General features: G+C 36.3%; 1 protein-coding gene across 2 annotated transcripts in view; it reads right to left on the bottom strand.

Annotated features, from left to right (window-relative positions):
• Positions 1 to 5,656: 5,656 nt before the first annotated feature.
• The window catches only part of LOC104608880 (PHD-finger and DNA binding domain-containing protein), a 35,947-nt gene continuing 16,869 nt past the window's right edge, over positions 5,657 to 24,734 (bottom strand). The window contains exons 3-10 of one of the 2 annotated variants that reach the window (XM_088891299.1): positions 22,941 to 23,098; positions 21,853 to 22,841; positions 21,443 to 21,728; positions 21,218 to 21,342; positions 20,645 to 21,108; positions 18,141 to 18,169; positions 6,795 to 7,625; positions 5,657 to 6,670 (exon numbers count right to left, since the gene is read on the bottom strand). In XM_088891299.1, coding sequence (XP_088747425.1) covers positions 5,970 to 6,670; positions 6,795 to 7,625; positions 18,141 to 18,169; positions 20,645 to 21,108; positions 21,218 to 21,342; positions 21,443 to 21,728; positions 21,853 to 22,841; positions 22,941 to 23,098 — 3,583 coding nt within the window. In that variant the 3' untranslated portion in view covers positions 5,657 to 5,969. Of the gene's footprint in view, positions 6,671 to 6,794; positions 7,626 to 18,140; positions 18,170 to 20,644; positions 21,109 to 21,217; positions 21,343 to 21,442; positions 21,729 to 21,852; positions 23,099 to 24,734 lie in introns of both variants that reach the window. The other variant, XM_010275000.3, reaches the window with a different exon arrangement.

Raw genomic sequence — 24,734 nt, 5'->3', positions numbered from 1 at the left:
CAAATAATAAACAAGGAAGACAGGAAAAAGAAGACACCAAGTACCAACCTCTATGAAGTCATATTGCCAACTACGTCTCACCCAGAACCCGAGAAAAATAAGAAAACAGCAGCCGCACGCTGTAGGCTTCACAGAATTGCACAAGACTTGGATCAGTCTTCAAGATAAAGAAAAAGAACCCCTTCAGTCACTAAGCACCAAGGTGAAGATCCCTGTGGGGCCCACAATCAGAATTCTCCAATTGATTAGGGTTTTGGGCAAAAAACTCCGAGGACTGTCAAAATAATGACCAAGACAGCATCCTTTTCTCCAAAAAACCACTAACAATTGGGTTGAATACTTTCTTCAATCACTCATTCGATTCAGCTCTCCATACACACTGTATATGGCGAAAAAAGGAAGAAGGAGCCCGCTCTGATACTAAGAAGAAAAACAGTCCGAAAGAATGAGAGGACTGATTTTAAAAAGTGTGAAAAAGGTTAGATATCAGCAGCAAAGAGAGAAGAAGAAGAAGAAGAAGAAGTCGGCTGCAGTAGGGTTTTTGGAGATGAGTTGTTCGAACCTCACTCCCTTCCTTAATCTTTTCATTAAAAATAATTTACGAAGTTTCTGTATTTACAAGGAGGCCCTTAATTGGGCGACTAACTTAATTAAACATAAAACATAAAGAAACATAAAGGCCCATTAATAAAAAGGAATAGAAACATAAAGAAATAAGAGCAGTCTACGGGCCATCCGGCCCATTCTCTCTACAGATGCCTGATGAACCTGCGTTCCAATTTATGCATCAAACGAAGGTTCTATTGGCATCACAAGGCACTGTCCTCACTGCTTTTCTGTATTGTTTTTTTTTCACTTTCAATGCTCCCAACAATTGAGGCTGCAGTGTTATGGGGTGTTTGAAATGAAAGAAATGCAAAGAATATTTAATGACAAGAAGGCAGAATACAATATCATTATTGACCTCAAAGCTGTAAGAGTGGTGCATTGATCATGAAGAGTTTAAAGGTGTTTCCGTGGACTCCATAATTAGGGGTTGGCAAGCACGGACAATAGAGGACACTATTGCAAGAATAGGAAGCTCTAGAAAGCGGGAGGACAAAGCTGAACTTCAATCAGTGTTTTTTATCCTTTCAAGCGTGAGTATGTTATTAGAAACCATTAAGGCAGCATTCTTCTAAGCTTCTCAAGGCCAGCTGGTGAGGGCAACATTAAAAGATGAATTGCTTGCTCTTCTTCAAGGCCTTAAATTAGCCTATGCAACAAGCTAGACCAATCTTGATTCTTGATATGGAAGAAGATTATCAAGTACTTATTGGACAGATGCCATCTAATGTGCAAGGACTATGTCCTTTGAGATACATGCTGAGGAATACAAAGCTTTAGACACCCTCACGAACTCGTTCAAGCAGGCACCTCATTTTTTTTATTAATGATGGTTCTTAAAAATTCATAAAATTCACCAATGAAAGAGTGGAATCTCACTTCCCAATTCCCATTAATAGAAAAGTAAAAACCAATACAACATAGTTCACAGTTGATTCCCTTTGTTATATGTTCACATTTTGTAACAAATCCACCCCCAGACCTGGAGGGCCTGAAACCAATTCAGATCCAGTTGAAGAAGCAATTCATATTCAATGCTCCTTATCTTCTCTTACCATATTTCTAAGAGTCCTGGGGTAAAGTTACAGAAATGAACTTCAACAAAAGTCTCATTATTTTTTGTGAGCATGGAGATGAGTTGGGGGCGAGAAACCCAAGGATGCTGGTGAACCTTGTTGAAAAAGTGACAAATCTGAGGGTGAACTTCAATAAAAGTCTGGTGGAGGGATCAATTTAGCTCAAGAAGAGGTTAACCTGTGGGCTGAGGAGCTAGGTTGTTTAAGAAGTGATTGGCCACTGAAGTACCTAGGCCTTCCTCTTGGTGCAAATCCTAGAAATTTAGACTTTTGGAATCCAGTAGTGGAAAGGTTTGAAAAGAAATTGGCTGCATGGAAGAGAAATTATATTTCTTTGGGGGGCAGAATTACTCTCATTAAGTCTACCCTAGCAAACCTTCTAGTTTACTACCTCTTGGTGTTTTATATGCCTCAAGCTATTGGAAAGAAGTTAGAGAGAATAATGAGGGATTTCTTGTGGGAATCAGGTCAGAAGAAGAAAGATCATTTAGTAAGATGGGATCTAGTAAATAGGAGGAAAGAGTATAGAAGATTGGGGCTAGGGAGATTGAAGGAAAGGAACGAGGCTTTACTAGGTAAGTGGTTATGGATGTACCCACACGAAATAGACAAAGTTGTGGCACAAGATTGTGACTAGCATACACGGTCTCTCAGAGAATGGCTGGGATGCTGGAGTGTCTAGTAGGGCTTCAGCGCATCACCTCGGAAAGCAATTCACAAACTCCTTTCATTTCTTCTCAATCATGTCAGGTTTGATCTCAATTCAGGTAACAAAGTTAATTTTTGGGAAGATGTGTGGGTGGGTGGGTGACTCTTCTTTAAAGACCTTATTACCCTCAATTTATGCCCTATCCTGTCTTAAGGGCAAACCGGTTGCTGATTTCCTTTCCCCTTCTCCCTCATAGTCTGGTTTTGCTTGGAATCTGGGTCTCCGTAGAAATGTGAGAGATTCTGAGCTGGGTTTGGTGTCTTCTATTCTTCAATTGCTTGACAGGGTATTTATTGATCCTTCTAAGCAAGATACTAGGCTCTGGACTCCTAATCCCTCTGGAGATTTTAGTTGTGCGTCCTTTTTTAAAATCTTGATCTCTCCTCAATCTGGGGTACAATTCCCAGTCCAAGAAGTTTGGAGTCGCCCTATTCCCCCCAAAGTGGGTGCTTTCTGTTGGGAGGTCTACCATGGTGCAATTAACACCTGTGATCTGATGCAGAGGAAGAGGCCTGGATGGTGCCTTTCACCCAATGGGTGCTATTTGTGTGAGTCAAATGGTGAAACTGCTCTCCATATATTTGTCTCCTATCCTGTTGCTAGCTGCATTTGGGAATGGTTCTTTTCTCTCTTTGGATGCAGGTAGGATACCCCAGTGAGCTTGGCCGGTCAGCCCTGCCCCAATGGAGCTTCGGAGTCTGCCGGCAGCGCAGTTCTCTGTTTGATGCCTCTACTTTCAGATGACCAAAGGGAAGAAGCAGAACTCTGTGGAGATGCACACAGGCAGCAATTCTTTGGATGCTATGGGAGGAAAGAAATCTGAGAATTTTTTAAGGAAAGAAAAGGTGCAAGGAAATACTGATAGAAGGGGTTATGATAAAAGTGATATCATGGGTGAAATCTCTAGGATTATTCTCAGATTATACTGCAGATGATATAAACAGAAATTGGAGGACTGTAGCATCCCCATCATCAGCAGAAAAAGAAGATTTCAAGGAACTGGGATCCCCCTGAATCTGGTTTTCTCAAATTAAATGGGAGCAGCTTTGCAACCCAGGTATGGCTGGAATTGGAGGGATCATAAGAAATGACAGGGGGAATGTATTGGGACTGTATTCGGGCCCTATTGGATGGGGAGACTCCACTACAGCTGAACTAAAAGCAGTGGTTTTGGGGATACAAAAAAAGCTGTGAAAATAGGTGTAAGAAAGATGGTTGTAGAAGGCAACTCCAAAGTAATTATAAGCTGGCTAAAGTAGAATGGAAAGACTTCATGCCTTCATGGGTGTTCAGAAATGAAATCAAAAAGCTTAATCACATAACCAAGGGCATGCAGTTATTATTTCAGTGGACTCCAAGAGCAGCAAATGGTTTAGCAGATCAGCTAGCGAAGCAAGGGGTTAACAGGGAACATTGTTTTAGGGCTCAGTTGTAAGACTGTAAAGCAAAAGTTAATAGATGGAAAGGTTTAAAGTCTAATGGGGTATCTGAGGCTACTCAATTTCTGTACTATTTCTCATCTCATTTTTCTTAATAAAATTGCCTTTGCTGATCAAAAAAAAAAAGTTACAGAAATGAACTAGGAAATTACCACTTGTTAGTTGACTTCTACAACCAGATACCAGATTGTTGTAATTGGAAGAGTGAGCTAGCCTTAAACCTTGCAAAATGGCAAGCATTTATGCTTTCAATGAGTTTGATTCTCCCACTAGTCCTGGATTACAATAGCAACAGCCACCAAAATTCAGTTTTCTGTATCCCATTTCAGGGGGTATCCAAAGATGATGAGTACGTTGTCTTCTTTGAGAACAATCAACTCCAATGGGCCCTCCTTTCAAGATTGAGTCCATAGGAATTCCCTTGGTTTCCTCCCCATTCAACCTAATAAACAAGTTTAAGAGCGTGTCCAGTTAAATATATTCTGCTAATGGTGCTGCCTGCTATGTTTCACATAGTTCTTGAATTGTTCCTGCTACTAGATATTTTTCAGATAATCTTAAAATAGCAGGAGCTTTCATCTTTCTATATCAATAAAAATCCTATTGACTTTCTCATTGATAAAGAAAAAATAAGAAGAAAACATTGATGTTGAACTTGTATGCACACCAAGAATGTAATATTACATCATGTGAAACGAAGAAGATTTCTTTAATTTTGCATTAAATTATTATAGAATTTGGAGTTTGGACCCAAATGCCTCAGAAAACATGAAACAAGTAATAAATATAAAGTGCAACAAAAGAATAATACAACTGCAATCAACTCTTCTGCTTTATTTGTTAAAATGTAGCAAGATTATGCAGAAACAAATGATCCAAACGATGAGATATTCTGGCATGGTGTTGAAAGGGACAATCTTATTTTTGTCCAAATAAATATTCAGTAATATGAAACTCAATTTCATTGTACTTCGTAATGAGCATGGGCTATTAAAGCCAAAGAAGCACCACCAAAGACTATATGATAGTGAATTGAAGTGAACCACTAGAAAGTAAAAAACGAGACAGAATCCATAGTTGAACAAATCAGCCTACCAAGATTAAACAGCAGTTTTCAAGTTCAATGACCAAAAAAATTTCAAGCTCAGGAATTTACTTCAACATAGCTGATTTTGAACTCAACTCAATAAAAATGATAATAACAAGTACAAAGTCCAGATTCTCCTAAAAGGAACCTAACCAAGACACTCAGGTTTAAAAAGTAAAGAATTTGTATTTGAAACTGGGAAAAAAACATATCTTTAACCATTGCAGACTAAAAATTAAGATTTAACATTCTTGTGAAGAGAACGGAAAAAAAGTGTACATCTCTTAGAGAAAACTTTGTAATTAACCATAGCAATTTTTGCCAGGCTGTGACAGAGATATCTGATAAAAATATGGAAGGAAATAGCAAGAAGTCATGCTCACACATTTAAAAATCAAATAAAAATGTATCAGAAGTTCGTATTTGAGAAAGTTTTAAAGATGTCATATGGAACTAAGTCAAAAAATAATGTATACATCAAATAGGGGAAACTTGAGTCCTCTTTTCGAAGAACAAGATAAAAAGACCACATAACAAGGATATATGTAAGACAAGAAGTACTTACTTAGCATCAGATGATATCTGAATGATAATGAGCCTCAAAAACACCCATTATGGCTATATGGAACCACAGTTCCTCATAAAGATGACTCCCTTGAATTGTTTGCAATAAGTAGTCAAGCAAGACATTCTTAGACTAAAAGTTCAGAAGTTGAGAAACTAGAGGAGTGACACCACCTGGCTGAGAAAGTGAGCATGCTCAAAAGGCATAAAACAATGCAAGTTAAACCACTTCCATACAAGTTCCAAGGACAACATATGAAGGCATCAGGGCACCAAACCCAAATTTCACTGCAATTTTAGCAATGCTCCATCCTAATGGAGCAAAACTAGTGGAAGGAAATGATTTCCCTAAAAATGGAATGGAACCAAAGATTCTTTTCATTCTCAAATATAGCTCTTTATTTTGCAATTTCAAATGAATCAGCGCGGGAAAACTTTGCCCTTCTGCCTGCATGTCAACATTAGAAAATCCACAAATATAAACTAATCTACATATTGTCTCCTGTGTCTAGTAATTCAATTGATGACAGGGTTGTTATGCTATGCAACATGGTGGAATCACCAAGTGTTGAAGACACAACCGCCTCTGGGCTGGTTGTTGTCTCCACCGAGCCATCTTCCATCTCTTTACATCCCAAAGGTACTGCTTGCCTTTCTATTACATCCTCCTCAGATTTACAAGATTGATGCATCAAATCAACAATTGAATGAACAGTAGCATGCCCTTCTGGTTCTGTTTCACAGTCCAACATAACAGTCTCATTAGGATCTGGAATAACCTCTGATTTCTGTTCCCCATTAACAGAATCTGGAATTTTATCTCCTTTCCACTCATTATTAACTGATTCAGACCCCTTTTCTGACTTATTCATGCACGCCAGCGTGAAGTTCTCTTTACTATCTGGAGATAGATCTATTTTCTGCTTCTTAAGAACAGGTTCATGCATGAAAGATGAACCTGGGAACTCTTCACATGAAGCTTTCTCCTTTTCAGCTTCCTCCCTTGGAAGGATGTCAATATCTGATACATCTTGAGCACAACCTTTCCCTGAATTAACCCCATCAATGGCCATATTTTGTCTATGTGGACAGTTAGGGGGGTTCCTCTTACGGCATTTATGGCATCTAAACCCAAGAAGACCATCAATTGTTTTGGCAGTAAGCCCAAATGCATCTGCATGAAACCAATCTGCACAATAGAAAAGAAGCATGTACTTTAGCAAATGAAAATCTTTAGTTACAAGGCCTTGGGAGAAAAAAAAAAAAAAGAAAAAAAAAAACTAAAGGTATTGAGGAACACCAAAAACTAGTACCTTCACAGTTTTCACAACCAACATAAGCCAAGGAAGGTGTATGTCCAGCCTCAAAACAAAGGCAGCATTTGGGTTGCACAAGAGTGTCACTTGAACTTTTGGATGGAAGAATAAGCTTTCTTTCTCTAAAAGGCAGCATGCGATCATCATTTGCTTTGCGAGAGAGATGCAGACCATTCAGCCAGTAAGTATGGTAAATTTTTGTTCTTTTCCTCTTGGGCCAACAAGTTTCCTTCTTAGACTTATTGGACATCCTCTTTTTTGTTTGACTTTTTTTCCCTTTCTTGTGTCTACCAATTTGTTTGCTTTGCAGAGACAAGTACTTCACTTTCTTGGTTAAACACTTTGGCTTTCCCTCTGCAGATGATTTCTTGCTGTTCAGTGCTCCTACCAGCTTTCCATTCTTGGAGGCTTTTCTACCATTTTGTGATCGTAATGGCTGTACCTCTGTAGAGACTTTCTTATTGAATCTAGATCGTAAAACCCGTCCTTCCATGGGGGGCTCCTTACTGACTTGTGTCTGTATTAGCCGTCCATGCATGGGGGTCTTCTTACTGGTTTGTGATTGTACTGGTCGTCTTTCCATGGAGATCTTCTTATTGGCTCGTAATCGTACTGAACGTCCTTCCGTGAGGACTTCCTTGCTAGACTGTAGTCGTCCTAGCTGCCCATCTGCAGAGGCTTTTTTGCTCTTCTTTGATTTTGTTTTTCCCCGGCGTGTTTTTCCCTTCATATGCTTAATATCCTGATTGATGCATTTGTGGCATGTATATATGCTTTCAGAAAAGGTGGTCCCTTTAGATTTCTTGACATGCCTTTTATGGAAAAAGCCTGAAAAAATGAATGTTTTAGAATAGAAATCAGACCAGGCCAATAATTGCAAAAGATTGGCAAATGTAACACCACAGAGAAGAATGCAAGATTATATCTCATGAATCATTTATATCAGTTTTTATGAAAGAGAACAAGGCTCCTTGTTCAATCTGCTTTGTATGACCAAACTTCTATGCATAAGTAGGCATTATCTGAATTCCAAAGTAGCCCTGCTATTTTAGAAAGATCAAATCAGTTCAGTTGAATTCCTCATGTTCCCACTAAGAACTAGCCACTGAAAAGGTTTAGATTCTAATATGAACATCACAAATTGCAAAATGCCAAATATCATTAACCACAAGGATATGTACCTTGATGTGAAACAACAAAGCAATCCAAAAATAATAATAACAAAAACAGAAGAGGTTTCCAATCCCAATCAGGAATTTCAGTGGCTCTTTCTTCATTTTTTCCTATGATACCAAGAGATTACTTGCCTATTTGATTTACTTAAGATAGTAAATTGATTTATTTTCAATTTCAAACTGCAGAATGGTCTATTTATGGTACATATCATGGCAAAGGTTCAATTTTGAATTTATTAAGTGTGTTGCATTTGTAATTTTATATTTCTATATAGGCAGTACTATTTTTCATTTGCCTGTCCAAAAAATGTACTTTATGTTTTTATCTTCTTCCAATGCTATAAGACAGATTTACTGTAGTAGTGTAATTCTCACTTATCAGGGAGATAAGAAAATTGGAGAGACAAAATAGTTATCTTTTTCAAAAAAAAAAGTTTTTCTTTTTTTACTCATAAAAAGAAAAAAAAAAAAAAAAACAGGGAAAAAAACATTCTTAACAGTTATCCTGGAACTACACTACAGCAGTAACAGGGAAATGTTTGATCTGGACAAACTGATTAGAAGGGGATTTGACATATCAAATGTTCCTTGGGCTCTTTGACAAGAGGTGACAGAGTCATCAAATCACTTGTTATGTTACTCATAACTGGAAATTTGGGGTGTTTGTATGAATATAGTTTCTACAGATTTTAGCAGTACAGCAATGCCTTCCAGACTCCTTTATTAGGCAAATTATATAGTCAGCAGATAAAAAGTTTAAAGGGACCAAGGCTCTATGGACATCTTTCCTTTTGCAATCTTTAGTTTCTGTTTGATATGGTAGAAACTTGCATATCTTTAAGCACCAAAAAATAGCAACAAAAAAGGCAAACACATGGTTTACCCATGGATATAGTGCTGCATGGGTACAAACATAGGAGTAGGAACCTGGAGTGAAACCAAAAGTCTGACTCAGCAAGCTAAAAATTTAAGAATTCAATTAACACACAAAAAAAAGTGTATGTGCATTATGTGTGTATATACTATACACATATAAGTACATAAGTATCAAAGTGTGTGTGTGTGTGTGTGTCTAAAGAAGGCTTTTTAAATATGCTTTGAACCAAAGAAAAAACAATGCTCTGGAGCTATAAAAATCAAATGATAAAAAGACCTTATAAAATTATTATAATTCCTTTACTTTGTTTTTCTTCATATAACACATCCATATAATAGAATCACAAATACCACTTTATGCATGTCACTTATACCATATTTTAGTAGTTATAAACCCTAACTATGTTGTACATTTGGTCACTGTTTGATGTAATGTGAAATAAATATTTTTCTTTAATTACAAAAAAAAATAGAACTGTTTCTTTTTACTTTTTCTATTTGTAGTATAAGAATATACATATAAAGTAAATTTAAGGCTGTATAATTAAGCATGTAATAAATTAATTGTTGATTCATCTACCATGTTATGAGTTAATGTGCCTCAGATATCAGATCAGAACAACATAGCAGGAGAGAAACATAAGGAGACAACAGGATTCCCATCAACCAAAATATAAAGATGATGAAAGAAATTCCATTGCACATTGATTGGATACAAACTTTGAACATCAACACATAATAGTTATGACATGATTTATCAAAAAGGTAATAGTTATCGCATGTTCATCTTGCCAATGATTTTTTTGGTCATTGAAGTTATTGTTTCCTAAGATGTTTAAGTTGGTTTCCTTTTTCAGTATACATTGTCAAATTTGTCAATTTTCAAAGCATTTAGAACTTCAGATTTTCCATTTGATACATACCGATGTTTCAGGACCATGCTATCTTCCAATTATCGGTGGTTATCAGTACTTTATCCTATTTACGGATGATTATTCTCATTTGATATGACTGCTTTCGTTACATTCTCATGATAAAGTATCTAAGATAATCAATAATTTTTATGCTAAGGTGAAAGTCCAATTTGAGAAAAAAATTAAAATATTTTGTTCTAATAATGCAAAAGAATTTTGAAAGAACCTTTCTTCTTTCCTTGAAAAGAAGGGGGTAATCTATCAAAGTTCATCTGTATATACTCCTCAACAAAATGGTATAGTAGAATGGAAAATCACCATTTTTTGGAAATTGCAAGAGCATTAATGTTGAGTCCCTACATCCCACTTCGGTTTTGTTGTGATATTTGGCAAACAACTGCTTGCCTTATTGACTGAATGCCATCCAGGTTCCTGCAATTTGCATCTTCTCATCAACTATTGTTTCATGATCAATCACCTTTTTCACTTCTTTTGAGAGTGTTCAATTATATTTGTTTTGTTCATGATTTGAGTCCAAGTCAGTCAAAATGTGATCCTAAAGCCGTAAAAGGGATTTTCTTGCAGTATTGATTTGTTTAAAAGCAGTACTATTGTGTTGACCCCACATCAAGGAAAAGATTTGTTATCAAAGATGCACCTTTCACTGAGTCCACACCATTCTTTTCTACTCATTTTTTCTTCAAGGGGAGAATAGTCATGAAGAGAGAATTCACTTTATCTCTTCCTATTGTTCCTGTTAATACTATTGATGCTCCTCTTGATGCTACTACTACTACTAAGTTGCCAAACAAGGGGTTGTAGGTATACTCTCATTAACTAAAGTAGATGGATTCCATTGCCATCTAAGACCTTAGACACAGCTTCCACTTCTACTATTATTCCTAAAGATATTCATTTATTTATTGTTGTATGAAAAGGTAGCAACAAAACTCAGTAAGGTTTTAAAAGGCTAAAAGCAGAGGCAAGGCAGTTCGGTGTCAGGCATAGACCCCTAGGAATTTTGAGGCATAAACTTCAAAGTGAGTGTGTGAAAACTCACTCATTCCAATACCACTTAGATTAAAAGGAAAATTGTATAAAACAGTTGTAAGGCCAGGTATGCTGTATGAAGCAGAGTGTTGGGCAGTCAAGAAACAATATGTTCAAAAACCGTAAGCGTGGCAGAAATGGGCATGCTGAGATCAATGAGTGGAAAACTAGAAAGGATATGATCAGAAATGAAGTCATTTAAAAATACCTAGGAAAAGCTCCAATAGGTGATAAAATGAGAAAAAGTAGACTAAGACGGTTTAGTCACATGCACATAAGACCATTAACAGCACCCATAAGAAAAGTGGTTTGTTGCAAGTTGAAGGGGCTGGGGTAGACAAGAAAGAACATGGATAGAAGTAGTAAGAAATAATTTAAGCACCAATAATTGAACAATGGATTTGGCATTAAACAGAATGGAATGGCAACAGAATCACGTAGCCAATCAAAACCCCCTTATACTTATTAACCCACAGGTGCTTCTTCACATTCGGGACAGAGTTGACAGACCACTACTCCCAACCCCAACTTCCCACATTTCACAGTTCAGGAGATAGATCTTCTCAATCAAGCTATGGCTCAATTGAAACATGCTTCATTTGCCAAGACAAGTATAGTCTCTGCCTTCAATATTTGTTTATTCCTCACCTCCTTGTTCCCGGTTTATTGACTTTGGGGCATCAGGACATATGTCAAGTGTGTCTTTTTTGTTTACATCATATCACCTCACTTCTGGTTAAGATAAAGTGGAAATTACTGAAAGCTCTATTTCCACCATTTCTAGGAAGGGAGACATTATCCTTGGAAAAGTCCTTACCTTAAAATCCATGCTACATGTTCCTAACTCTACCACAAAATCTATTGTCTGCATCTAAGATTACCAAGGATTTAAATTGTTGTGTAACCTTTTGTGTGTTTAAAGACCAGGTGATGAAACAAACGATTGGGAGTGGTCATGAAGCTAGAGGTCTCTACTTCTTGAGTTGTTGCTTTACAGGCGTCTAGTGGTGGTACTTTTGATAGTCAGAGTCAGTTACCAGAGTTCATTTGCGGCATGCTAGACTTGGCGATTTGTCTTTTCTTTCCTTGAAAAAATTTTTTGGGTAATATATTTATTAAAATAAAAAGGAAGATATACAAGGAGAGTGACCACAAGTCACGAGAGAGAGAGAGAGAGAGAGAGAAACAAAGCAAGCAACAGCTCCCAAAAAAGCCCATACTACAAACCCAAAAGGAACAAATCTGAGAAGACCAAAACCCAAAACACCAAGAAAAGAACTCGCTAAAACAAACAGGCCTGCAACATAAGACAAACAACCAAGCCCAAACACAGACTACAAGAAAAAAAAAAAAAAAAAAAACCTTCAACCCAATTCCACCCTAAGAAAACTACCCTTACAACTACGACCCAGTTCAACAATGACAAAAAAAGACACCCCAACAAAACACAACCAAGCCCTCCTTCTTTGATGCTCTCTTGAATTTTAACATTTTCTTATTTGGTCCAACCCCAAGAAGACCTCAGCCTAGCAAAAACTTTTGAGGCCAAGACATCTTTATGTTTCTTATGTTTTCTAAATCTTTTAACTGCTAGAGCGTCCCTTCCAGTTCCAAGACAGAATTTTTCTGAAAAAACCTAACACCATCATCCACTATACTTTTTTCGTTAACAACTTCTTTGAATCTATCTGCACATGAAAAATTATGAGCGTCATCAGGCACTAAGGGGCACTCAAAAGTATCCCCAATGTCCTCCCATGCAGGCATTGGAAAAATGTTTTCTAAGTCCTTGAACATCTTTCTAGTATAATCTTCTCCCCAACAAAACAAAAACACCCAATGCCTTCCCACTTCTAATCCTGTATTTAGGATCTTCTCTACATCTATTGATTTGTCAATAACATAAGTCTCATATATCGGAATTTTTTCATTCTCTAAAACTGAATCCTTTTCTTCCTTCTCCATTCTCCCTTTCTAGAGCATCTTCATCATCCTCTTGTAGTGGCTTTGTTCTATACTGTCTCTTTCTCTTGAAAACCTTTGAAGAGGGAATAATTAAAGCTTTCTCATTTTCCCCCTTCATTACTCTCCTCCCTTTCCAAGGAACCCGTAGTTGCATTTTCTACAATCTCCATCTCTAAGCAAACTCTTTCCTCTCCCCTACCTCTCCTTCTAGCTTATCCACCCCTTTCTTTTTCTTCCATATGTCGCTTCTACATTGGTTTCTTTCTAGAGCTCACCTTCTTCCTGCTGTGATATACAACCACAATCATAGTTGTCAAGGCGACACCTAGGCGACAACGTGCCCTTGGAGGCTCACCTCGCCCGGTAGCCAAGCTGTTTTGTGCACTGTGTTATAAAATACTTTAATATTTTTAATTTTTGACATTATAATTATAAAATAGACATTATTAAACTAGAATATTCATTTTATGTGTTTATATACTAATTTCTTTTTATTATTTTCCTATTTGTTAGGGTTTAATCAACACGAACATTACTAACTTCTGTATTTTTTTATAAATACATTGCTAACTTCTGTATTGAACCCATGGTTCAAAGTATTGATACACATGTGTATCGGCAAGGGTGTATCGGTACTTATAACAATACTCCCCCTATTTTTTTTTATTTCTTTGGTTTTCAATTTCATTTTTAAATATATATATATATATATATTATTTAAAAAAATGGGTCCCCGAAAACACCTGAATTTTGATCCTTGATTGAACCCTCAATGATTTCAAAACCTGAACCAATAAGCAAGGGAAGAACTTAAAATTTTGTCTAATCAACACATTTTCTTCTTCTTCCACTTTTTCTTTTCTTCTTTTCCTATAACAAGAGTAGGGGTTCAGCCCCTATATTTTTTGAAATTTCCTTCCTTTGTTCTTTTTTCATCCCATAAAATGTTGATTTTCTAGACTTAAACATGAAATTTATACTTCTCTTATGAAAATTATGGATAATTATTAAGGAAAGATGGTTATGGAACCTAGGGAACTATCCTAGGATATATGGTTTTACATAAAAAAAAAAAAAAAAAAAAATCCAACGCCTAGGCGACTAGGCAATAAAGCGCCCCCCTATCGCCTAGCCTCGCCTTGGTGCCTTGAAAACTATGACCATAATGAATAGATGAAGCAACAATCCCAGCTATAGCCACATCCTCTTTACTCTTGTAATGCCTCTCTTTTGTTGGCAACAACTTTTCTCTAGGTCGGAATTCAAGGCCTACATTTCCAATGCATAGACCTGAATCCCCACACCTCAAAGTTGGAGAAACCCCAATTTCATTATAGAAATATTTTGTAGTTCTCCAAAAAAAGTCGTCGGTGTCCTACACTTCTGTTCTTACTGTCGTAGTTTCAAATTTTCTTTTTAACTTAGATGGAGACGAAGACGGACCCATATTCAGGCCTGTCGACCACTCCTCCCTAAACGGGCCCACTTGCTTTGAAATCTTAAAAATGTCGATTCTAATAGTGCCAATCGAGCTAGCTTCTAAAGGCTTCACAAAAATATGCCCAAGATAGTTTAAATCCATCCTCCCTCACAAGATCCAAAGTATCGAAAACACCAAGTGTATTGGAAATGCAATTACAAGGAATGTATCAGGATACGCCTTGGATATTCATGTGTATCAAAGAAAAATGAAGATATGCATGGAAAAACTATAAATACTTCAATAAAACATAAAAATACATAGTTATTGGGTTTTAAGAAGAAATACATTGTAGTCAATTATAATTTTCATTAAAAAAACCCTATGCTTAACAATAATTTATAAATTATAATTATTGTTTTAAGGATGGGAAAAGCCCAACTATCCTATCCAACCATAAAACATGCATTGGCACAACTTCTAAGTGAAAATATAATTAATAATTATTTCTTATTAAAATAATTATTATCTATTTTTTAATTTCAAAAATTACAAAAATAAAAAATAAATAAACATTGCACAATATATTCAAAAAATAATTATTGAAGAAGAAATTTCAATTGCTTTATGAATTGCTCTAGCGCTGTTACAAGGTCTAAAACTCACTAAGCAAGCAAACTTTCAAAATTTGGAGGTAGAAGGGGATTCAAAATTGGTTATCTCTTGGACTACTACAAGGTGCAACAGTCCCTGGATATATAGAGACACACTAAGAGAGATAGAAAGTCTGGCAACGGAACTCAATGTTTCATTCACTTGGATCAGAAGGACTGCAAATGGAATGGCTGATTCATTAGTTAAGCAGGGGGTCCATAGGCAGCAGTTGTTTTGGGCACAACTGTAGTTTCTTTTGTCATTGATAATAAAATTAATTCTTTGCTGATCAAAAAAATACATTTTCAATTTTTTGTTATTTTATGTTTTTCCCAAATCTCTTTATAAAATTTCCATAGATCTACTCATAACACCAAAAAAAATTGTAATTTTCAACACAAGAAATGTAGATCAACATAGATTTAAACATTTTTAAGCGTTCAAGCAAAAAAACAAAGAAATCACAAGATATTATCAAAAAATTGAAAAAAAAAAAACTTACCTATTTTTGCAATATTTTTCAGAGCTTGGAAAACCTTCAAAAACCTTGATGGTTCACACTTGTTTCTTGTGTTTTATTGCATATCTAGCACTCTAGAAATGAGATTTGGAGTTTTAGAGTTATTTGGGGTGAAAAAAGGCCATTGATACACCACCTTTTTTACCCCCTTTTTTTCATTTCCTGCATGTATCTTTTTCGCAACATATCAACTGATATGCCATTGATACACCACCGATACATGTCCAATACAAGTACGATAAGATGGGAAAAGATGATACCACCTATTTCCCACCGTATCCCATATCAAGCTTTCAAAGATACAATACGATACACCCTGTACTAGGTGTATCGAGTCAAAATTTTAAAGTTAGTTGTTTGTTCTCAGATTCATCATTTCCATCTTCTCCTTTTGATCAGCCTTTCTGTCCTGATCATCCTCCTTGTTTTGATCCTCCTTGTCCAAATGATATCCCTACGACTCCTACTACCACTCATTCACTTGTACAAGATGGGAAAGCAAATGACATTGAGGTGAGTGTTTATACAAGAAAGACAAGGAGGGAAGTTTATCATCCCTTTGAAAGAGATCCTCTAGCTAAAGGCTATGACCAATCGAGTGTCTCTCAACCTGGCCAAGGTACTATTTCTCACCCTAACATGGATTTACCTATTACCTTGCTTAAGCCAATCCGCTCATGCACTTTGCATCCAATATCTAACTATCTATGTTTATCTCATACACTCACCTTTTTCCTACCTATTATTCTTTTGTGTCTACCTTGTCCTCTACTTCCACTCCCACTAGGTACTCAAAAGCTATTCTAGACCCAAAATGGAGAGAAGCAATGAATGAAAAAAATAAAAGCCTTATTAAAGGCAGGAACGTGGGAGTTAGTGCATCTACCAAATGGGAAGGAAACTATGGGTTGCAAGTGGATGTACACTATTAAACACAAAGCATATGGGTTTGTGGAAAGATATAAGCCAATGTTGATTGCTAAAGGTTTTATACAAAGGTAAGGCATTGACTATAAGGAGATGTTTGCTCCTATTGCAAAATTAAATACCATACATATCCTTCTCTCATTAGTTGTATTTTGTAAATTTCCCTTGGGAATTTCACCAATTAGATGTCAAGGAGATATTCTTAAATGGAGATCTTCAAGAAGGGGAAGTTTATATGGATCGTCTTCCTAGATATGACATGAAAGGGAAAGTGTACAGGTTAAAGAGAGCTCTATACAGCTTGAAGCAATCTCCAAGAGCATAGTTTGAAAGGTTGTGCAAGGCCATGAAGAATGTGGGATATAAGTAGAGCAATGTTGATCGCACACTATTCTGTAAGCAGGCAAATGATAAGCTAATGACATTGATTTTGTAATTTGATATGGTGATCACTGGAAATGGCTCAAAGAAAATTCAAAAGTTGAAGGATTGTTTTAGCACTAGAATTCGATATTAAAGACTTGGGTCTTCAAAGGTACTTCCTTAAAATAGAGGTTGTTAGGTATATAGTGAAGGGATATACATTTGTCAAAGGAAATATGCCTTAGACTTGCTGAATGAGACAAGAAAGCTGGGAAGTAGACCTACTAATATTCCTATTGAGTATAGCCATGGGCTACAGGAAAGTGATGATGATAAATTGTACACTAATAGAGAGAGGTATTTGTCCCTTACCAAACCTGATACTGCCTATGCAATACATATTGTAAGCCAATTTATGCATGAACCTAGAATCTCCCACATGAAAGCTATTGAACCACTTCTAAGATACCTTAACACATGCCCAAGAAAGGATTGGGCAGAGTATATTTGGGATAGGAGATCCACATTTGGATATTGTACTTTTGTTGATGGGAATTTGGTTACTTGGAGAAGCAAGAAGCTACCTGTTGTTGCTAGGTCCAGTGCTGAAGCCAAGTAAAGGGCAATGGCTCATGGTGTAGTTGAATTTTTATGGATTAGTATTCTGCTAAAGGAGTTAGGGATCCAGATTGATGGCCCCTTAAGGTTGTATTGACAATCAGGACACCTATGCATTCCCTACTTGCCTTCTGGAAAACAGCTAACTGATGTTTTTACCAAAGGATCACCAGAGACAATATTTCATGACTTGTTGGGCAAGTTGAGCATAATGGATATCTATGCTCAACTTTAGGGGGAGTGTTCTAAGACATAGTGCTATTAGGCTGCGCTCATCAGTATATTAGTTTTCTTATTTTGTTATTAGGGCTTGTGGGCCTAGGCTTACATGTTTTAAACATGTCATTTATACCTACCTACTGAGGGGTATTTTGTACTTGCACCTTTCTTTACAATTTAGTTTAAATACCAATTAGGGTTAGGCAGAAACTAAGTACTGCCACTCTTCTATTCTCTCTTCTCATCTCCTCTTTTCTCTATCTTTTTTCCTTTCTTTCTCAAAACCTTCAAGAAGCTTCAAGATCCATGTAAGTGGCTTAAAAATAATAAACTTGGGCTCATACATAATGCAGAAAAAATAGAAAAATTACTTTAAACCTAAAAAACAAGCCAAGCAAGAAGAATTTGAGTAAAAAATAAAAGTAATAAAGAAGATGGTCCATAACATTCATTGCCAAGAAAAAATTGCTAATTTGGTCAAGCAAACAAATAACAAATATTTCCTTCTACTCTATTGACCATGGAAAAAATTGTATCATCCCTCCCCCACCCCACCAAAAAAGGATTATCATAAAAACAAATGAAAGGAATAAAAGCAAACAATAAAGTATGACCAAACTATGAAAAATATCAGGTACTTGCCTTTGCAATGCTGACAGTCCACCGCTTCACTGCAAATAGAAAAGGGGAATTAATATGTAAATAGCATAATGTAACACAGTAAAGTCAACAAGAACATAAAAAGGTTAACAAGAGCATCATAAATTTGATATGCCATATGCTTTCCATAATCCAATTGCTAAAGTAATATGTAAATAGCATAATGTAACACAGTAGAAGTAAACAAGAGCATAAAAAGGTTAACAAGAGTACCAAAAATTTGACATGCCAAATGTTTTCCTTAATCCAATTGCTAAAGTGAATAAAAGCTAATCAAGAATTTTCCAATAGTTTGAAGTAACTCAGATGCAAGGGAAAAGAAACAATGATGCCAAAAACATAAAATGCTCCAAATGGAAACATAATTACAAGTTGTTAAATGTAATTACAAAAATGGAATAGAGTATAGGAAAATTATCCTTTAAAGGCATGTACGCATGTCCTCCCACCAAAGATTTAGTCCTATCCCAATATAGAGTGTTGTATCTAATGAAACATAAAAGCAAAAATCTATGATGCAAGAAAAGTGCAAGGGGCTTGTCGCACCCAAGGCACAAGACAAGGCAAGGCGGACTCCTTTTTGAAGCAAGGTGCGAAATTTTTAAAAACTCAAAAAATATTAAAAATATTAATTCAAAAAATGAAAAATTGAAAACTTAAATTTAAAAAAAAAAAGTGTTTTGAAAATGCTTATTGGATCAAATCAAAATGCATAAGAATAACAATTAAAACGTATTAAAAATGAAAAATGTAAAAAGAAAACCAAACATTTTCAAGCACGCAATAATTCAAGCATATGGAACTTTCAATCTGTTTATTTCTCTCCCAACTGCAGTACTTCAAGTAGCTAATGTGATGTCAACCATTTTGCATTCTTAATTCTACAAGCCGCCTTTGCACCAAGCCCCTTGAAGCAAGCCCAAACAAATTCAGACTTCAGAGAAGGGTCTTGAATTCTTTCCTCATATTGATATTAGTTTTGTAGTTTTAGTTGTAGTTCCTTATCATTTAGGATTATGAATCAAATGTTGTTTGATGAAGAATGTCTTGTATAAAGAAGAATAAGCAAATACTAGCAAACAAACAGAGCCCCTAGCACAACCACTATGCTTGAAAAGGTGCACAAATTGACTAAGGCACACACCTGGGCTGAGGCACAAGGCACACCAGATGCACACCATTTCAAAGGGCTGCACCTAGGCCTAGGTAAGGCGAATACCTTGAAATGCACCTCACCTATGGCCTAGGCACACCTTTTAAATCACCGGATAATAAAAAATATCCATTCTAACCACTGAACACAAGCATCTTAAAAAAGTAAGGAGAATAAGACTTCTAGAAAGCAATAGCCCGGACTAGATTAATTTACACACTACATTATGTATGTATGATCAGCAACAAACCTTTTTTTGAACCACTCAGCAACAACAATTAACATATATATGCATATTGTTTGATCATGTGCGTATGTTGACTGCACTAGTGACAAGGGTTAACTTGATGCAAGTATTAAGGCTCTAAAAGAGCAAGGGGATAGCAATGAAAATGCCAGCTAAGAATGGTAAGAAATTATATGATTCACAATTTGGCAAAATATTATATATATATATATATACATATATTTGTGTGTGTGTGTGTGTGGCTCTTGATAGAGTATAATGACAGGACAGAATTTGTGTATCCAACTCCAAATAGTTGGGGTTAACACTGGGCTGAGTTTAGTTAAGCACATTCATGCACAGTAAATGGATTGAATTTCTTAGAAGTTAATCAAATTGACCAGAACAATAGATTGAAAATTTCCACCATGGTACCTGACCAGCACGTCCTTGTTAGCAATGAAAATAGATTGAACAATAGATTGAATTTCTTAGCAATGAAAATGCGAGCTGAGAATGGTAAGAGTAGAAATCACTATTTGTAAATCAGGATGAATTCCTTGTAAAGAGAAAGAAGAAGAAGATGAAGAGTTTCAGCAGTAGAGAAGAAAAGAGAGGAAAGAAAGAGTGGGATGATAACCAGAATTGAATTAGTTCTGGCCGCCAACCCCTCATTATATTTTATATTTAACTTAAAAGAATGAAAGATTACAAGAATGCCCTTAGTAGGGTGGCTACTAAAGTAGCTGAACAGTCACAACTTTAAAAACATAAGCTAATGGGCCTAGAGCCCAACAACTTCTTAACTTAACAACTTAAAATAAGAACAAAACAACTGGGCCCAATAACTAGAAATTGGCCCAACTCAACAGTAAGAAATGATATGATTCACAATTTGGCAAAATATTTTATATGTGTGTATGTGTGTGTGTGTGGCTCTTGATAGAGTACAATAACAGGACAGGATTTGTGTATCCAACTCCAAATAGTTGGGTTAACACTGGACTGAGTTTAGTTAAGCACATTCATGCACAGTAAATGGATTGAATTTCTTAGAAGTTAATAAAATTGACCAGAACAATAGATTAAACATTTCCACCATGGTACCTGACCAGCACGTCCTTGTTACAGTGCCCACACTGGTAGTTCTCAGATTTTTCTCCTTTTGACATAAGGTAGGAAAGTCCAATTCTTCTGGAGTGATTCTTCAGGACTGTGACAACTGCATCCTGAAGCTTTGCAGAATTCTGCTTATTGGACGTTCGAGATAATTTCTTTTCTTCAAAGGCCTTCAAGATGTTCAAAGGAACATGAGACTCATCCAACCAATATTTCTTCCTTTCACTAGAGGACACTTCAAGCATGACCCCATGCTTGAGAACAGCATCTGGGATGGTTTTCCTCTTGCCAAAATCTAGAAGATACTTCACTTGAGCTCCTTCCATACATTTCCTCCTTATTGTCACCTTCTTGAATGGCCTCATTAATTTCCAAAGTTCCTTAGACATCTTAAACAAGAGCATATTGTTTTCCAGGTCATCCCACCGAATATTTGAGTCTAGCTCTCTAACCTGGAAAATATGACATCATAGAAGTTAAGGGGATTTTAATAACATGAGCCTTATCATTGGAGTAGTAAAGACAAAATTAGAAAAAGGATGGACCTTAGAAGATTAATACCTGAAAAGCAAGTTGTGGAACACTTATACACATCTCAAGTGCAGCTCGCCAGGCAATGTATTTACTTCTCTTAGCTAACTCTGATCCATCGGGATACAATATGCCAGGTATCTTTATGCATCCAGCTGCAGAAGATCAAGCTTAAAACATGTTTAGAACCATATTAATAAAACTAAAGCTACAAAATTTCATATATTACAATGAAACCAAAGAAAAAATGCCTACCTTGTCTGCCAGCTTTGTATGCCAAGGTGTGGGGTAGAAACATCCAATGGTATACTTGACGTGAAAGCCTTCCACCCCTCCACCAAAAGATACCTGAACCAGCAGTATTTGAAGAAAAACTGGAATCAGCATCTGAAAATCTGCCACGTTTCCTGCCAATCCCATGTTTTGAAGGCAGGTTTACGGAGGTGGTCAAGACATGAGAAGCTGATCCCATTGTAAAAACAGAATCCACCTGTTTCAACCATTCTTCTGAAAGTGCAATGCGGCGCAAACTCGACTCTAACTGTAAATTGTAGTTATATATGTAAATTAATCACATACAAAGCAGGAAAGGAAAAACAAAAGACCAACTTTTGACAAAATGACAATAGCTGTAATTCATAAGTTCAAAATGCAGGACTCCTTACAATGAGCAGCAGACGTTTTACTGATGCAATATCAGATGCTTTAAGGACACTTTTGCGCCACTGCATGCTATAAAGGGGATTCTGCCATGGACCAGAGAGAAGCCCAGACAAACGATGTTCAATGGAGAGAATATGATGTATAACATCAAAAAGATGGTTTTTCCTGTTCTTTTTAGAATGAAGGCCAACTGCACCACTTTTAGGACCTTCTGGAGGATGCTTCTTATTAAACATGTTAAATAAGCAATTCCCACTGTCAGTGGGATTTTTACATGAGAAGCACCACCCGCAATTTTCTTTCTGCAGATCCTTGTAAAGATTCTGAATATTTGACCAACAAAGCTTTGTTGACTTCTTAGAAATGACCTTTAGCTGTGCTGAGACTATCTCGTCAACAGATGAGTTAGGGTCTTCATTTATCCGTTCTGATGACTTGTGCAGTAACTCTTCTGCAACAGATGCCGCTGTCTGAGCAAAAATGTAACAATTAACATAAGAACCAGATTCAAACTGCATTGGAGATGGCACCACTCGTTTAGTATTATTTACTGGGGATGTATGAATGGGAACAGCAGGTGCTAAACCCTTTTCTTGTTTGTCATTTAAGTCAGCAGGTTTGGATAATTGCTCCCCAATGAAACCCTCTTCTTGTTTAACACCCAAGTCAGCAGGATTGGGTAAGTCCTCTCCAATGGCAGATTGGAGCTTCACAGGGATTTCAGAGTCCGCACTTTGAATTAATTTATTGGAACAATCAGCACCATTTTTCTGAGATGTTTGCTTGCCTGCATTGACCTGTGAGATATCAGCAGAGCCTTCAGAACTTGCAAGTGGGCTTGCCATCTCCATAAACTGGTTCACGGTTGCTGAGTTGAGCCTGCTAATAGAATCTGAAATCTTGCTGCTTTGATGGGCTAAACCTTCACTTATAACAGAACCTTCATTTGGCCTTCCTTCATTAATTGCCTCATTTTTAGCTTCACCCATCACTGAAAGTGGCACCATTGAAGAAGAAAGATGGACAATGGAGATTTGTCCTCCCAAATCTATGTCTTGGGATACAGTATGAGCATGAGACTCCAAATTACCTGCTCCAGTTGAATCACTAGAAATGCCCCAGTATGATGAGATTGTACTTATTATTTGACCATAGACAGTATCTGATGACTTTAGCACTTCCAGTACAGCATTCAAATCATCCTTGTGGTAACAGTAATAAGATGATTCTGAATCACATGAATCAGACCTGCAAATTCAGCAACATAATAAAAACTCGGGCAAATCAGAATCATAGTTGTTAAGGCAATGCCTAGGCAATAAGGTGCTCGTGGAGGATTGCCTTGCTTAATCACCAAGATATTGTTCACATGGTGCTCTTGGATACTTTTACATTCTTAATTTGAGATTATAATGATAAAATAGACCATTTAACTAAATTATTCAGTTTAAGTTAAAATACTAGTTTCTTTTTATTATTTTTCTCATTTGTTAGGATTCAATCAACATACATACTGCCTTCAATCCCCAAAGACTTCAAAACTAGAACTGATAATCATGGAAGAACTCAAAATTGTATCCAAATAACACATTTTTTTATAAATATCCAATCAACACATATCGATTCTTCTTCTTCACAATAAATAGAGGCTCAACCCCTCAATTTTCTAAAATTTCTTTTCTTAGGAAAAGAACACCCATCAACTAGGCAGACTAGGCGATAATTAACAGTGAAAGATGGGTTGTATTCAAAAGAAGTCACCTAGCCTCACCTTGACGCCTTGAAAACTATGCCTCTAGGGCCCACTGCCTTACTTTGACAATCAAGAAATACAAGGATAGCTTAACATGTGGAGCAATGAGTTTGTATGATGACAACACTTTCTTTTGACCCTCCAATAAAACATAACATGCTATCAACAAATCACCTAATGAATGCTTGCCTGGGTGATTTGGTTTTAATGTGTTCACATGGTCACTACACTTACTTGTGCTCCTCTAATAAAACACAGATATGTTATTAATCAAGTGAAAAATTAAATCATCCAGTGTGTGCATCCTTTTGTTGCTACCCCAAATGACACATTAACAACCCACTAACATATGAAGAAATAGAGATTGCCTCTAGGGTCTAATACCTTACTATGACAATTTAGAAATATCAAGGTAGCCTAACATGTTTTTTTTATAATTGAATAAGTATTTTATTAAATAGAGAAGAAACTTTACAAAGGGTAGCCTAACATTTTAAGCAATTAGCTCAAACAACCCCAAATCACCTAGTGAGTGCATGCCTAGGTAATTTGGTTTAGATGAGCTCACATGGTCACAACACCTTCTTGCAAACCTACAATAAAACACAAACATGATAACAATAAAATAAAAAATAAATCATCAAATGAGTGTATGCCTTTTTCCTACCCCAAATGATACAAAAATAACCCACTAACATATGAAAAAAATAGAGACTACCTCTAAGGTCTACTACCTTACTATGACAATCAAGAATTGCCAAGGTAGCTTAACTTGTATTGTGATGTGTTCACATGGTCACAATGCTTTCTTGTGACCTTCCAATAAGACATTAACATGCAATCAATCAAAGGAAAAACCAAATTACCCAATGAATGCATGCATGGGTGATTTGATTTGGATGAGTTCATGTAGTCACAACACTTTTCTTCTGACCCTCCATTGAGTCATGAATATGCTTATAATCAAATTTTAAACAAAATCACCTTGTAAATGCATGCCTAGGTGATTTGCTTTCAATTAGTCCACATGGTCACAACACTTTTTCAACCCTCCAATAAAACATAGATATTTTTTTGCTCAATAACTAGATAAATTCATTCGTTAAAAATTAAAAGAAGTACAAGGGAGAG

The sequence above is a fragment of the Nelumbo nucifera genome, chromosome 7 (genome assembly GCF_055504915.1).
Source record: "Nelumbo nucifera cultivar China Antique chromosome 7, China Antique-T2T, whole genome shotgun sequence".
Taxonomy (NCBI): Eukaryota; Viridiplantae; Streptophyta; class Magnoliopsida; order Proteales; family Nelumbonaceae; genus Nelumbo; species Nelumbo nucifera.
The sequence above is the reverse complement of the archived record's forward strand: the minus strand, read 5'-3'. Positions and strand labels throughout refer to the sequence as shown.